General features: G+C 45.0%; 1 protein-coding gene across 1 annotated transcript in view; it reads right to left on the bottom strand.

The window, feature by feature from the left end:
• The window catches only part of CUX2 (cut like homeobox 2), a 262,334-nt gene that overhangs the window by 99,440 nt on the left and 149,230 nt on the right, over nucleotides 1-13,664 (bottom strand). Inside the window, exons 2-3 of the mRNA XM_061169679.1 lie at nucleotides 6,869-6,979; nucleotides 3,196-3,243 (exon numbers count right to left, since the gene is read on the bottom strand). Of these exons, the coding sequence (XP_061025662.1) occupies nucleotides 3,196-3,243; nucleotides 6,869-6,979 (159 nt within the window). The remainder of the gene's footprint in view (nucleotides 1-3,195; nucleotides 3,244-6,868; nucleotides 6,980-13,664) is intronic.

Here is a 13,664-nt window from a genome sequence, read left to right on the forward strand (position 1 = left end):
TTGCCATCTTCTGGCTGGGCCACTGCATACACTCCTTAGAAAAGTTTCACCTCTGATTTAGCATAAGAACACTTTTAATTTAGATGTTTTCGTCTCTCTCTCCAAGTAAAAATAAGTTTAAAATAATGACTGTAATAAATGAAGGTAATTAATTGTAGTTTGTTCCTTTACTGTCTAGTCAGCTTAATTTTACCTTTTCAACTAATAATGAGAAAATAATTTTTGTGCTCGGAGGGTTAATGATATGTAACTGCAAGAACTGCTAATTGCATGTTGCAATCCATCCATCAACAACCCCATCTGTGCGACTTGATTATGTTTGCTAAATTATTGCTTTGAATTATCTTTCATAAAGCAACTTTTGTAATTAGCGGGGCTTTCGTCTTGCTCTTTTCTCTGCGCGCAAGGATATTCAAACTTTGGCCATTTCAAGCTGTCTCCATTAAGCCACCTTCTCTGGCTGTCTTTGTTTCCCTGAGCAGGGGGAATCAAGACTGTCCTTTAAGCAATCAAGGCGGAGAGGAAAAGCTTCCTTGATTCACAGCAGGGCAAATTCACTTCCTCTCCGCCCCCCTCCCACCAGCATGAAAAAAAAGAAAAAAGAAAGAAAGAAAGAAAAAGAAAAAAAGACCCTCACACATACACAGTATGAAAAGATAAAAGGATGCTCGTATGCTGTATTCACCAGGGCTGGTGGAGTGAAATTAAGGAATGAACTTGAACATGTTATATTTCAACAAGAGGCCCACACTGGGGAAGAAGGAATGACGGGCACGATATTCAGCCTTGGCGTTTTATGGGTTAGTTTATATGACTCTGGAAGGTGTTTGCCTCAGGGAATATTCCTGGGAGGTGATTAATGCCCACTTGGGAATCCTCAGCTCTGAGCCCAGAGCCTGGTGGATGGCGAGAGGGAAGCGGCATAAAGGATGAACCCTCATTAAAAAAATTAAAATGAAAATCCAATTTGGATTATAAACGGCCTATGTGTGTGCAGTTTGTTCTGGACGAAGGAGATGCTTTTTATTAACACCTTTCTTTGCCGGCGTTTCTCCCCTGAGGCGCTGGGAGGGACATGGCGGCCGCAATGGATTAGTCAATAGATCATGAAGAAAGCAGGGGTTTCGGGAATAAAACTCCAGACAAATGTAGTCTTTTTGGTACATTAAAGGGACGATGGAAAACCCTCTTAAAAAAATTAACGAAGTTCCTTGAAGATCCCCAGCTATTAAAATGGTGTGTATTCAACATGCCACATGGGTTTGGAAATGAAAATTCAGCTTTGCCTATTTTGGCCCCACTAAGACTCTCTCCTCCTGCACTAACTGAGCACCAACTGTGTGCCAGACATCATGTCAACTGCCTCCACCCTGCTTAGTTCTTAGAATCCTTACTGTTAGCCTCACTTACGAGAGGAGGAAAGCTGCAGCTCAGAGAGGTGGAGGAACTTCTCCCAGGTCACACAGCTAGTATAAGCAGCAGGGCTGAAATTCAAGCCAGGCCCATACGAGTCTGATTCACATGTGCTTTCCACCATGCTGCACTTGGGTCTTCCCTGGATCACTGCCGAAATCTAATGTTTAACTCTTTCTCCTATTGGAAAGATGGCATAAGTCATGCCTGCTTCCTATAGGGATAGAAAACCCCCTTCTTTTGGATAAAAAGCCTTGAACACCTAGTTAGGAAAGAGGCAGATTCCAACCCAGGCATAGTGGAGGCCAAATAAACCTGTGTTGAAGGTGACTGATAATAGGAATAATAAAATAATAAGACTTCTAATACGCAAGGTAATGTCCTAAGCACTCCATGAGTATTGACTTTGTTCTTCCTCAATCACAACCCTATGAAGTAGGTATAATTATTATCCAGTTTTATAGAGTATGACACAGAGGCACAGAGAGGTCAAGTAACTTGCCTAAGGTCAAACAGCTAGTAACTGGCAGAGGCAGGATTCAAATCCAGGTTGACTCCAGAGTCTGTGCTCTTCACTCCCTAGCAGCTCTCCATGTACCGGGAATTACATTAAACTCTTTCCTTTCATTATAATTCAGTTAATCCCCAAAACAACATGAAGAGATCTGCAGTGCCTTTATTCCACTTTAACATATAGAGAAACTGAGGGTCTAAGTAGCTAAGAGAAGCTCTGCCACACCAATCCAAGCAAGGGGATGGCTGAGACAGTGACGCTCTACACAAGACACTCACTGCCTGTCTTTGGGCTGGACAGAGGGATCAGCTGCCTGAGAGGGCTTGTGTGCTGAGTATTTCTCAGGGGACCATGAGCTGGCAGATGGGGGCCTTTTTTTAAAAACATAAAGCCATGACAACACATTCCCAACATTATTGCTCTTCTTTCTGGTTTTTTTCTACCCCTTCCAGCTCAGGCACCTTACAACCAAATGAATCAATACCGGATGGCCCTATAAATAAATAAGCACATCAGTCAACTCAGTAATAAAATGAAAGGATGAAAAATATGGAAATCAGCGACATTTGTGTAAATCCAGTTATTGTTTACTTTAATATTGCCTTATGCGCTTACACAGTTCCGAAGAGACAGATTTAAAGTAATGTGGCACTTGGCAGACGACAGACTTAAAATGCATCTCCACTGGTGAGCTCTGAGAAGGGCCTATCCTTCCAGGGTCCTGCCTGAATACAGGGGAAGACGGAGAAGAGCCCCCTGAAGACAGAACATTGGAGAAATGGCCCTCCCTTCCACTCTTCTGACTCAGTGTAATTCCATTCTTTTCCTAGCCTACCTCCTGCACCAGCCAGACAAGAGGACATTCTCAGAATCCTGGTCACAAAGTCAAGCAAAGAGGAGAAACAGGGGAGGTTCAGCTCCATCCCCGGGATCCAGGAAGGCAAGAGAAACAACTGGCTGAGGACAGCTCAGCTGCTGCCAAAGGAACTACGGCCCGATGGGTTGGCAGGAAAGGATGTGAAAAGTGTAGATTTTATATCCTCAGAGGATGGGTGGTAGGGAGGATTTCAGAGCAGGCAGAAATCCCATCAAATAGAACAGAGAACCCATTCTTATCATGATACCATGGCTGATCAGGAGGGCATGGGGCGGTTTGCAATGGGGGTAGAGAAGTTTCTCTGCTGCTGGCATCCTCTGGCAACTCCAGGTGGGAGAGGAGAGGGAACTGAGAAGTATTTTTGTGACATGCCACAGGCCTTGGGTCTTACCTCAGCTTGGAAGCTTTTTAATACAGGAGCCACCATCTCTCTGATTTCCTGTAAAAGAGATCAGCGAAGAGTTCACCGTGGTGCCAAGTGGGATACCCCCATGGCCCCTGTTTGCAGCTCATTGTTGCCCCCCAAATCAGTATTTCCCAAGCGTGTCCCGTGGGACCTGCACTCCATGAGATTTCATAAGGGTTCCTCATATATACACCTACAGACAGACACAAACACACACCAAGGTGCCAAGCCAGATCCGACTAGGACACATCAAGCACAACATCAAGTTTCTTCCCTGCAGGACATTTTGGAGCCTTTTATATAATGCACAATGGGAATTTCTGGAAGAGGGAGAGAGGAAGTAGCATTTCCCAAATGGATTTGATCATGGAATGCTCTTTTATGCAAAGTACCTTGCGGGACTGGTGGTCCATCATGGGACATTTTTTGGAGCAGGGGCTGGAAAGGCTCCACACCCAGGGCCATGTCACCAAAGCTCCTACATGAAAACCTCTGTCCTTTAGGTTGCTCGGGAGATGTCTCCCTAGGGTGCCATTTCTGCTTCCCCACCCAGCTGCCCCCTCCAGCAAAGACTGCATTTGGCATTTTAGCAACACCACTCTGCACGGTCGCTCCTTCCTCACCAGAAGGTGGGGTTTCTGGGGGCTTGGTGGGGTCACCTGCCATGGCACCCAGCTCAGAAGAAAGGCTCTGTAAATGTTTGATCAACTCTATGCCATTGGGCTGTCTTCAGAAGGCAGCCTCCTCTTTCTGGACCCTAATTTCATGGCTTTCTCAAGTGACCTTGAGGTTCCCAGCCCCAAGGGCATCCCTGGTGGACTCCCATGAGTTCTCTCCAGCGTGCAAGAGGGATTAGAACCGAGGGTACCAAGATCCCAACCATAAATGTTCCAGTTCCCTCTGAGACCCACTGGTGACTCCCCTAACCACTGTCTTCTATGGCCCACAAGAGACCCTCTTGGGAGGAGGAGCTGAGGGGAGCTGGAGAGAATGGAGAGGGAGGGGGTAGCAGACAGAAGCAGGAAAGGAAGAGATGAGCTGAAGAATACATATTTCAGGTGAAGAATAAAATCCCTTAACTATGAAATAGGATTGTGTTGTTTCTGGCCCTGGAAAAAAATCCTTCTTCTGGGTCCTGGCTATGCTTTCCTCACTGATTTGTGGCCCCCCAGGGCTTCTCAGAGCCACTGATATACTGATGTATGCAGGGGATCTTCAGGAGGGATGTAGGGAGTGCGTGTGAACCTAGTGGATTTATTTGATCATAAGGAACCGTGAGTGCAAGGGCTGAGCGCAGAAAACGAAACTTAAGAAAACCTAGATTGTGGGTTGTAAACTCAAATGCCCACAGAGGCTGGAGGAAGTGGACAGGAGGGAGACGGGCTGTCCTGTGGCAAATCTCAGGGGAGCACAGCATCTTGGTAATGTGAGCGGCGGCTGCTCGGCTGTTTCTGATGACTGCCACTTGGGCGTGGAGCATCCACGTGGCCAGATCTACCAAACAGTCTCAAAAGATATCGGAAATCCAAGCTTTGGGGTGAAACCAGAGATGCTAAACATCGACAATTTACTGTAAAATTTGAAAGACCTTTACAGACCAAATAAAACACATCAACAGGAAACCTCTGGTCTGGGTTCAGGAAATGTCGGTATTGGAAGGGGCTCAAAAACCATCTCCAGTCCCCTGAATTTACAGAAAGGGACACAGAGGCCCCGAGAGGGGCTGCCTTGTTCAAGGTCCCAAAGCAAGTGAGTGGCGCAGTTGGGATTTCAATGCAGGTCAACAGACTCCCGAAACAGGCTCTGTTCACAACCCCACACTCAAATGAATTTAGGGGATTCAAATCTGAGACCCATGGTGGGGGGGGTGGGATTTTGGGCCAATGCCAGCCATTTCTAGCAGCCCACTGCCCTGTCTGCTTAACCCCTGGGGGAAACTGAGCAAAGGCATCAGCAGGAGGTGAGCTGGGCACCAGCCAGATGATGTTCTTAAATAAAGTCTTGGCATGACTCTCCCCCATCAGGAGAGGCTAGTTCCAAAAATGAGAATTTTCAGAGGCGCGACTATAATAGGAATGGAAACTTATTCCTTCTAATTACATAATTGCATAATTATGCAGTATTAAAATTATGTAAGCCGAACTCAGAGGCTTAAAACCTGGCCTGGATTTCCCTCATCACCTGGGGGCTCCCACGTGGCCTGGGGGAAGGAGGACAAAATGGTGGGCTGTGAAGATCTGTGGCCGTTTCATCTCTGCTTCCCAGAGATTGGAGAGTCAGAGGCAAAGCTTCTGGTTCTCTCCTTCTGGGCAGAAAAACTGGTTTAAAGACCAAGCTGTTCTCTGTTCTAAGAGGGAAAGGAAGGATGCTCAGAATCTCCCTATGCCTTCTTAGCTCCCAGTCAAACCCAGGACTTAACTTGGCCTTTCTGAAGCCATAACATGGGAGACACGCTCAGATCTGAGACTCCTGCCCCTTCTACAAGCGCACTCTCTCTCAGCTCTCAAACCTGATTCCTCCCAGACTTGCTCCACGGACAAGTTCTAACTAGATCCTACTTCCCACTCTTGCCTTGAAGAACCAAAGATATTTATGACTGGTGTGAGGAGGACTTCACAGCTAAGAGACTGACCCCTCTGCACTTATGTGGCCTGATTCCTGGGTGGGCTTGCTTCTTCTCCATCTTTACATGGCCTCCATCAGTAAGATGGCAACAGGACCCGTAGGTGATTCCAATAGGCAGAGTGGAATCAACATGTCCAGGTCTGATACCTCTGGAATGGCAGACCCTGTCTGGCCCTCCTCCAAGATCCAGGGCACCTGAGCAGCCTGGGACAGAGAGCTCAACCCTCTGTTGACCACAGAGAAGCACAGCAGGCTTTGGGAATGGGCGGGGTATCTGTTTCCTGTAATGGCTCTGATGTGTCACATCCCTGCCAACATTATATGGAGTCAGAAGGTTTTCTTTTTCCTATTTGTGTTTATTTCCATCACTAAAAAAAAAAATTTGAGAAGCAACAGGGGGCCTGACAGAGGAGGAAAAAAAATTCATACATTCACCCTTGTGAAGAAAGAAACGTGTCCATTCTCGTCTCTTCCCCTGGGGGACTCTTACATCGCAGGGGCTGGCCATTACCTGGACCACCCTCATGGCAGCTGGGAAAGACAACGCTGGTGGCTGGAGTTGCAAAGGAGGAGGTGAAGGGGGAGAATGAGGCACGTTTATGGGCAGGCGGGGGAGACAGTTTCAGACATGGAGATCAAGGGAAGGACCAGAGAGGGTGAGACAGTCTACAGCCATCACCTCCCGGACGCCAATGGGAAAGCAAAATAAAATCAGGAACTCTAGACAAATTGTCTTTGCCGTCAAGGCCAAGCATTTGACTTAGACATTAATGTGAGGGGAAAATGGATGTTGCATAGAGCCCTCAAAAACAATGACTTCCATGGAGAAGCGTCCTGCTCTTATTCTAGACAGCACCAGTGAGCACCGCTATGCTGAGAAACACGGAAAGGTTGAGGGTTGTAATTTTTCTTCGTGGCTAATTAGCTTCTTTTCTTGTTAGTCACTTATGTCTATAGTTTTCAAAATACAGTTTGAACAGAGAAAAATCTGCATTCCTACTGAGTTAATTCTATAATAGCAACTATACTGTACCTCAGGTACATTTTTCTTAAATTCCCGGCGGAGTTCAATTAAATGTTTATGAGAATGTTCACTCTCCTCCTGCCGTGCAGACAGCTCGGAAGCGACGGAATTAAGCTCCTTCTGGAACAATAAAAAAAAAAAAAAAAGAAAAAAAAAAGAGAGAGAGAGGGAGAGAGAAAAGAAAAAGATTTTTTTCCTCCTTTTCCTTTTTAATCATCGTACAAAACAGCATTCCAAACAAGTTTCCTTAACTTACAAAAAAGCTGAGAAAAGATAGGATATTGACTCCTGGCACAAATGAATAATTTACAAAACTGGGGATGCAACCGAAAAAAATCCAGGACAGCTTTTTTTGCTTGTCAGAAGTCAGGCCAGATCAGTAATCTCCCATAAAGTTGGGTGGAGTTGTTTTTTTTCATTTCTCCCCTACGCCTCTGCCCCACCTCTTAAATTTCCAAGGGAGTGATGGCATAAGCTTGTCAGTAACTGTAGAAAACATCTCCAAACGGTGTCAAAATAGTAAAGTGCGGCATATTGTATGGGCATATTATAGTGTAAGAAAGTGCTGTCGACAGCTTTCATATATCAGAGGTGGGAACTGTTCCAACTATGACTTACACTTAAGGGTTCATAAATACGCCTTTTAAGATATAGATGGCTTTTTAATTTCTGTAGATTTTGGAAAAATGACGGTGCCAATAAGAAGCAAGATGACCTTTTGTGTATCCTGCAGTAAATTATCTAAGGTTCACTTCAAGTATAAGAAATATTTCATTGAAGACTCCTGGATTCAGAAGAAAAGGATTGGAAGCAGCCTTGCCTGCTTATGTGCAATGAAGGTTTCAGACCAGGTTTTTACAGGATGAACCAAGGAGGGAAAAAAAGAGAGTGAGAGATGGAAATGGGGGACGCTCCAGCTCACACATGACAGACAATGTCTGCTGGTTGTACATGTATATTTGATCACCCCTCTCGCAGCTTTCTTCACTTTAACAGTGGCGGTTTCACGAGGGGAGAATAATTCACCATGAGTTGTCATGGATTTCATTTGCATAATTCAAGAAATGCTCTGTTTATGTGGTCTGCTGCTTTCTTGCACCATCCCGAGATGGGCTTTTTTCTGGACGATAACTAGAGGAGCATTTCTGTATATATCACCCGATTATATCTGTAGCAATCAAGCCCCATAATTTCCTAAATCCGGTGATGCAATAAATTTCTGCAATCAGATTTATTAAAAACACACAAGCAGATGCAAGAGTGTATTTCTAGGGTGAACTCTTTAATCTAACATATGTATGATGAGGCCCGGCACCGTGTTGAAAGACCCCATTTGTCATTGCTAATACGCATTCATCTTGCACACACAATGAAACACTTTTACTATTAGATAATGAAATAAAAGTACTATTAACCCACTGCAAATCCTTTTCCCTCTAAGAGACGAAATGCATGGTAATCGTCTTATATCATGTCTGAGAGTCGGTAAATCTGCTCAATAGCAGTTCACCGTAGCACCATAAACCTCGCACCCATCGAAGGCTGGAGCGCATACCCCAAACCCAGGATAAGTGTCTCTGCCTATGGAGCCTTTGGGAGAATCGGGGAAGGAATTTCTATTTCTGGAGAAATGTCTAACCTCTTTGGAGAATCATAAGACTAGAAGGGAGGAAAATCGAGGCAAGAAAGTAGCCATTAAAATAGAGGGGCAAGAGACTTGGAAATGTGGTGCTCTCCAAGGTGCTGATATCAATTCTATGCCACAGCACCGGGTACACCAACTCCAAGGTGCAGGGCTTCCAGTCCAAACGTCCCATTGAATTTTTGAGCCAGGTAAGGAACAAGGTGTCATGGGAGAGAAGAGAGAGAAACAGAAACAATTTCTGACAGTCTGCCAAGGTGACAGAGAAAATAAGGAGACTTTTGGTTTATCATCATTTAAAAATAATTGTAGTTTTCAATAAAGAAACCACAATTGACCATGACCAAAATATCGAGTGACTAGGGAGAGACCTGTGTTGGCAGCAATGGGACTGACCAAAGGCAGACAAAACCAACTATGTGGTGCAGCCCGGTGGACAGACCCTCGCTTGGCAGGAGAGAAGTAACTGGAGTGTCATGGTCAATTTGAATGGTGGCAGAGTGCTCACAGTTTTTCTTAGTTTTTCTCATCCGTCTTGAAGATAAAGAGGTGATTTTTACATGGCTACAGGACAAACAGAACTGGGACTTGGGTTAACATCACACGGCTTTGAATGATCATATATCTGACACAATGTTCTTATCTCTGGGATACTGCCTCTCCCAGCATCCCAGCAACCTGGTGGGGGCTGAACTTTGACTCCTTATTTAAAACATCAAACTCAAGTTCCAAAAGGAAATCTCAGAGCAGGTTAAGTCCAACTGTCCGATGTGCTATACCAGACAACGATGCCGTGCGACTGCACTGGCTCCCTCCACCCTAACCTCCCAGGCTGCTGGTGGGTACAAATCTGTCTGCTGCATCCACACTGTAGACAGAGCAGAGGTGAGACCAGATGGGGAACATCAGCAGGCTTCCAACCCCAGCCCCACAGAAGCCCAGCTCTTGGGGTCTTTCCTGTTCATCCCTAGAGGAGCAGACGATGGACATCATGACTGATGTCCATGTTCTTCTTACCTTTGCCTTACATCTATGCTCATCCTTCAACTCTGAATTCTTTCCACATTTCTATGGTTAGTACACTAACAACACCAACAACAATAATAGTAACTAATCATAACTACCATTTATTGGGTGCTTATATGTACCAGGCACCATGCTAAGCTCCTTATATACATCATCTCACGTGACGAGCACATTAATATGTTTGTAAGGTTAATTCAAGCAGGGACTAAGAAACAAATTACAGTCCTATTAATTCAGCTGTGAATTATCTCCTTGGTGGATTATAAAGGCAAAATTGTAATGCCCTACTCTTCACAGGGTTTCTGCTCCACTTCCCCACTGGCTGGGGGATGTTCAGGGAGCTTGTTTTAAATGTTATAAATGTGTAAAGCATCAAGCACAGTACTAAGTGTTCAAGAAATGTTGGCTGATACTAATTTAGATAAGCTGAGAGCTCAAAGGACACCCCACTAGATCAGTGATTCTAAGAGTTCTGGATTTCACAGGTAAGTAAAAATCTCACACCCCCGCCCCCCAATAAAAGGATGACAGAGTACTGACAAGTTTTACTCTATCAGGCAAAGACATTAAAAACCACTCCCTCCCACCCTAAAAGATAGGCTATTTGAACATTAACAGAGCAAGACAGCCAACGACAGAATTGACATGTCTTTTAAAATAAACACATTTAAAATAAAAAAGCTCACAGCACTGTATTTATTTTGAAGGAATATAAAAAACTCTCATAAACATAAACCAGCACCAGTCTGAAGGTGAGTTTTAGAAATAAGTGTCTGAACCCCTATGCACATACACAGCTAGCAGGGCCTCTTTGATGATCAAGCAGAACTTGGGATCCTCTCCCACCTGGCCCCCAGCCCCCAGCCCTAGGGAAGCCACGATTAACACAGCCCCAGACTTTGGGCCAGGCCCAGGCAGGGAGAAGACTCATCTGATTAACTGGCCATCAGCAGCAGACAGACAGCCCGGAGCCCGGCGCAGACCATTCAAATAATGATCATCATAAACAGCCCATTTGCAACTAAAAAAGAAATAATTTTAATGAGCTTGAAGCAGATGATAGATGCAGCTGAGGCTCGGGCCAGTGTGCAGAGAGAAAGGAAGCTGGGACTGAGCTGCACCCAGGACTAGGACCAGCAGGAAGAGGCTGGGGCAGGGAAGAAGGGCTCTTCTGATGGGACCTACAGCCCCGCTGCTTGCCCACGGCAAATGCCCACTGCCCGGGGAGTGGCCCTAGCTCTGAGAGCGTCTGCCATCAGCTTGCTGGGCACCCTTGGAACTTCCAAGGCACTCACAGTCTCAGAACATATGAGCCAGAAGGAACTTTCAAGGTTGTCCAGTCCATCACTGTCCGAACTTCAACCATTCATACTACCCCTCTGCCTGCATTTTGCCATATTGATATTCCACATGAATTACTATTTCCATGATATTTATCTTCAAACTGACTCTTCTTTCTTTTTGTATAATTTTAAGTTCAATTTTAAGCTCAAACTTTTACACCCTTATAACCATTGCCCAGGTAGATACACAGAATATTCACACTCCTAGCACCTTGGAAGGGTGCCTTGTGCCCTCTCCTAGTTAGTACCCGCTTAAGGGTAACTATCATTCTGACCCTAGCATCTAGATAAATTTTGCCTGTTCTTGACCTTTACATAACAACCCCTTCTCTTTTTAACCTAAATAAGTACATTTGAAAAGGAAATTCTTTTTATCACTAGAGGACACTATGCCATAAACAGAAGGTAGTCTTTAAAATAAAAGTACAATGAAAACAAAGCATTGCTGTTTGTCTTTGTTATAAAAGGAGACTGGCAAGTGCTGGAGAGGTGTTAAAGGTAGAGACTTTCTTCTTGTTCCAATGAGAAGGAATGAATGACCACTGAGAAGGGATAACTGTTCCTCCTGACACAGGTCAATCCCTTCTAATGTCAGGTCTACTTACAGTCATCTCATGTCCTAACAGTGGGGGTATGTCCCACACTTTAGCTAACACTAACTGAATCTGAGTCTCCCATTTTAGAGATGAGGAAACTAAGGCAAAAACAGCTTAGGCTACCTGCCCAAGCCACACAGCTGATTAAGAGGCTGGATTTCCTCAGAGGGAAGGTAGCTCTTGGGTGGGGAAGGAAAACTGTTGGTTATCTATGGGGAGAGCAAGTTGAACATTCTCAGTTCAACTGTGTTTCCTCAACCAGGAAGGACTGGGAATCGTACAAGAATACTTAGTTTTGAAAGAAATTTAACACATGATCTTGACCTGAAGCGTCAATGATGTACAAAACTTTGAGCTAGCTGCTATATTCTTACAGGGGAAATACACATCTGAATTGTGCATATGCATGTCAATTCCCCCAGCATGTGCTCACACTCTTCTCAGCTCCAAAGACACCCTCACACTCAGACACGTCCCCCTAATACCAACTCTGAGAAGAGACCTGAAAACGATGCAGTGATTGCTGGGGATTAGGGGTTAAGGAAGCAAGGACCTCAGGTGTTCCCATATTTTGAAGGGGTTTCATGAAAGGAAAGAAACTCTTCCTCAACATGTCCCTCCTCTGCTCAAAACCCACCTCTGGCTCTCCACTGCTCTAGGACAATCGCCATACTTCCTATCTAGGTGTCACTGGGCCCCTGCGAGTCCTTCCCATCTTCCCATCTCTTTGTTTCCTTCCCAACCAACCTTCCTGCCTTGCAGGAATCCAAAGGCCACAGGGTCTCCCAACTCCATGGCTCAACAGACTTCATTCGTTCAGCTCAAATGATCTCATTCTGTCTTTGCAGCTGATCTTACTCATCCTTCGTGCCTCGGCTTAAAAGTCCCCTCTTCCAGGAAGGATTCCTGAACCCTCCCCTCCAAGTCTGGGCATCTCCTTTGTGCCCCTGTTATACCTTTCTGATATTTGCCACCCGATGTTGCCTTTTCAAAGGCCTAGAACTTTTTCGCCAAATGAAACCTTACACAGACATTCCTCATAGAAAACAATAGCTCATGGCTAACATTTATGCCATACACACACACACACACACACACACACACACACACACATGTTAGTATTTATGGAATGTGCTAAGCACTTTATGTATATTATCTCCTGTAAGGATATATGGATGAAGTGGCAGTTGAGATTCCAGGCCAGGTCTGGAAAACAAGGATGACCAGTGATTATGACTTTCAATACAGTCACCAACTCCCCCCAACACAAACCTGGAAGTCTGCTTTCTCTTTACTGCAGGGAGATGCAACTAGAGATGTTGTACATTCAGCCATCCATCTACCCATCCACCCGTCCATCCATCCATCCATGATCTCCAGTGTGCTAGGCATTAGATAAGGGGAATCAGATACAGTCTATATCCTCCAAGAGCTCAGAAACCAAATAAGACAAGTTAGGGCATAAATAATTCTGGTAAAAGGGACAAAGGCCATCATATTAAGACATCACCTCCAGAGCAGACTTGGAGAAGAGTGAAACCCTAACATATGCCCTGAATTGCCTTTGCATGGGTATGGAAACTGATGGGGCAAGGGAGAGATAAGAGTTTTACCTACTTCTACTAATTAAATCACTGTGTGGTTCCCAACTTGGGCAGGGGTTGCCAGTACCTAGTAAGTTACCCAGGCTGGAAGCCCTTTATCCAACATCCATCCAATCACCCAACCAACCATCCATTTATCCACTCATCCATCCATCCATCCATTTATCTAACAGATCATCTATCTTCCAACTGATCATCCATTCATCTATTCATCCAACTGATCATCCAACATCCGTCTATCCAATCACTCACACTCAACCAGTCATCCATCCATCATCCATCCATCCATCCATCCATCCATCCATCCATCCAATCATCCATCCACCCATCCCCATCTAATCATCCATCCAACTAACTACTGAGCCCCAAATCTGTGCTAGTTACAGTGTTAGGTACTGGTATACAGAAACTAACCAACATAGCCCCTGTCCTTGAGGAGTTCACGGTGCAGTGGAGGAGACACACAGGTCAATTCCAACACTGTGTGCCTAAGTACAACATGAAAAGTATGAATAAAGTATGATGGGAACACAGAGAGCAAGGCGACTTGCTGTGACTGGGGTAAAGAGTCACCAAGGTGGGAATGTTTGACCT

The sequence above is a fragment of the Eubalaena glacialis genome, chromosome 15, assembly GCF_028564815.1.
Source record: "Eubalaena glacialis isolate mEubGla1 chromosome 15, mEubGla1.1.hap2.+ XY, whole genome shotgun sequence".
Taxonomy (NCBI): Eukaryota; Metazoa; Chordata; class Mammalia; order Artiodactyla; family Balaenidae; genus Eubalaena; species Eubalaena glacialis.